Source organism: Oryzias melastigma, unplaced genomic scaffold (genome assembly GCF_002922805.2).
Source record: "Oryzias melastigma strain HK-1 unplaced genomic scaffold, ASM292280v2 sc02120, whole genome shotgun sequence".
NCBI classification, from domain to species: Eukaryota; Metazoa; Chordata; class Actinopteri; order Beloniformes; family Adrianichthyidae; genus Oryzias; species Oryzias melastigma.
In genome coordinates, this window is record NW_023418698.1 from 1 (window position 1) to 1,643 (window position 1,643).

The 1,643-nt window shown below is 44.9% G+C and overlaps 1 protein-coding gene across 1 annotated transcript; it reads left to right on the plus strand.

The window, feature by feature from the left end:
- Positions 1 to 8: 8 nt before the first annotated feature.
- Positions 9 to 1,619, plus strand: nudt15 (nudix (nucleoside diphosphate linked moiety X)-type motif 15; the record flags this gene model as incomplete). Its single annotated transcript, XM_024263165.2, has 3 exons — positions 9 to 91; positions 768 to 964; positions 1,044 to 1,619. Coding segments are annotated over 3 exons (378 nt in total), but the record flags the coding sequence as incomplete, so codon positions are not given.
- Positions 1,620 to 1,643: the final 24 nt, after the last annotated feature.

Here is a 1,643-nt window from a genome sequence, read left to right on the forward strand (position 1 = left end):
CGGCCCATCCAGGATGTGTCCTCCTGGGGAAACGGAGGAGCCAAATGGGCAGAGGGACCTACCAACTCCCCGGCGGGCACCTGGAGTTCGGGTGGGAAGCTAGCTTGTTCGGTTCACGTTTACAGACGGAACATTTATGCGTGAGCACCGTCTGTGTTTGACGGTCAGCTATGATGAGAGAGCCGCTAAATGACACAGAAGAAGCTGCTTTGAACTTCAAAACTCCTTCGTTGTGTTAGGAAGCCGACAGTCACGCGCCCAGGGGCGGATTCAGTAAAATCTGGTGGAAGGGGAGGTTTAGTCCCCACCACCCCCCATTATTATTATTTGTAATTTATATTTTCTGAAAACTTCAATCAAAAAATACATGAGTAATATTGGAGAATAAAGCTGATTTAGTATTTTCTTTTGTTGTTGTTTTTTTGTAAAGTTAAACTACTTTATGTTTGTTGTTTTGGAGGGCGGGAGTGAACTTGGATCTCCTTTGTTAATTTTGTTTCCACATGTAATTACATTTTCATAAAACTACCCTCTTTTTCCTGTCTATAATTATTCTAAAATAAGATTTAATTTTGAAAGTTGAGATATTTTACATTCGTTAAGTAAGTCTAACAATGTTCAGGCATCAATTTATTGTAGAATTTTCCTTTGAAAACTCAAAATTTTATTTTTTACCCGTCACTCTTACAGTTTTTCTTACATAGACATGACAAAAAAATGAATGGTTGAAAAAGTGATAATTTCCTTCATTTTTGTGTCACCCCCAGTGAATCATGGGAGGAGTGCGCGGTCAGGGAAGTGCTGGAAGAAGCCGGAGTGCACTTGGTGAACGTGCGCTTTGCCTCGGTGGTGAACTCCATCCGGCTGGAGGAGCAGTACCACTACGTCACAATTATCATGCAGGGAGAGCTGGACAGGAGGAGGTCGGGGGAGCCCGAGAACCTGGAGCTGGAGAAGAACGAAGGCGAGTGAAGACACAATGTTCCAGTTTTTTTGGTTTTTTTTAGGGAGAGATTGTTCTTATTTTGATCTTCTGCTCTCAGGCTGGACGTGGACACGCTGGGATCAGTTTCCGCCTGAGGAACAGCTCTTCCTGCCGCTGGCTTGTCTAAGAAAAGAGGGTTTTCAACCATTCATCTGAATCTAACAGTCACCATGGAAACATTTTAGTTTACCAAAACAAAAAAAACTTTTTTTCTAAACCTTTATATTGTGTTTGGGTCAAAACAGACCCCTTTTCACACTTGAAAGTGGGTCATTTTCAGCCGAACACAGTAAAAGGCTTAAACATTTCACTTATTGGAATCCAGATTTTCATCATATACCGCATAAAAACCACAGATGTGCTCAAGAAAACATCACGTTGGCCTTAGTGACGCCCGCTGCTAACACCAACGTCCAGAAGCTAGCGGCCACGGTGACCGCGGCTCCACTGAAGGTCTTGTCGTGGGCGTAGGTGATGATGTGCAGAGCTCCACTGTAGGCCTCCTCGCAGGTCGGCTGGATCTGGTCCTCTGGGAGCTCGAAGCCGAAGTCCCCTTTGTCCCTCAGCTCGAAGGTGTAGGTGTAGGGGATCCCCTGCATCCGAGCCCAGTCTCTGGAAGAGCCTGAGTTGGGGTCTGCAAACCAGGTTTTTCCATCAT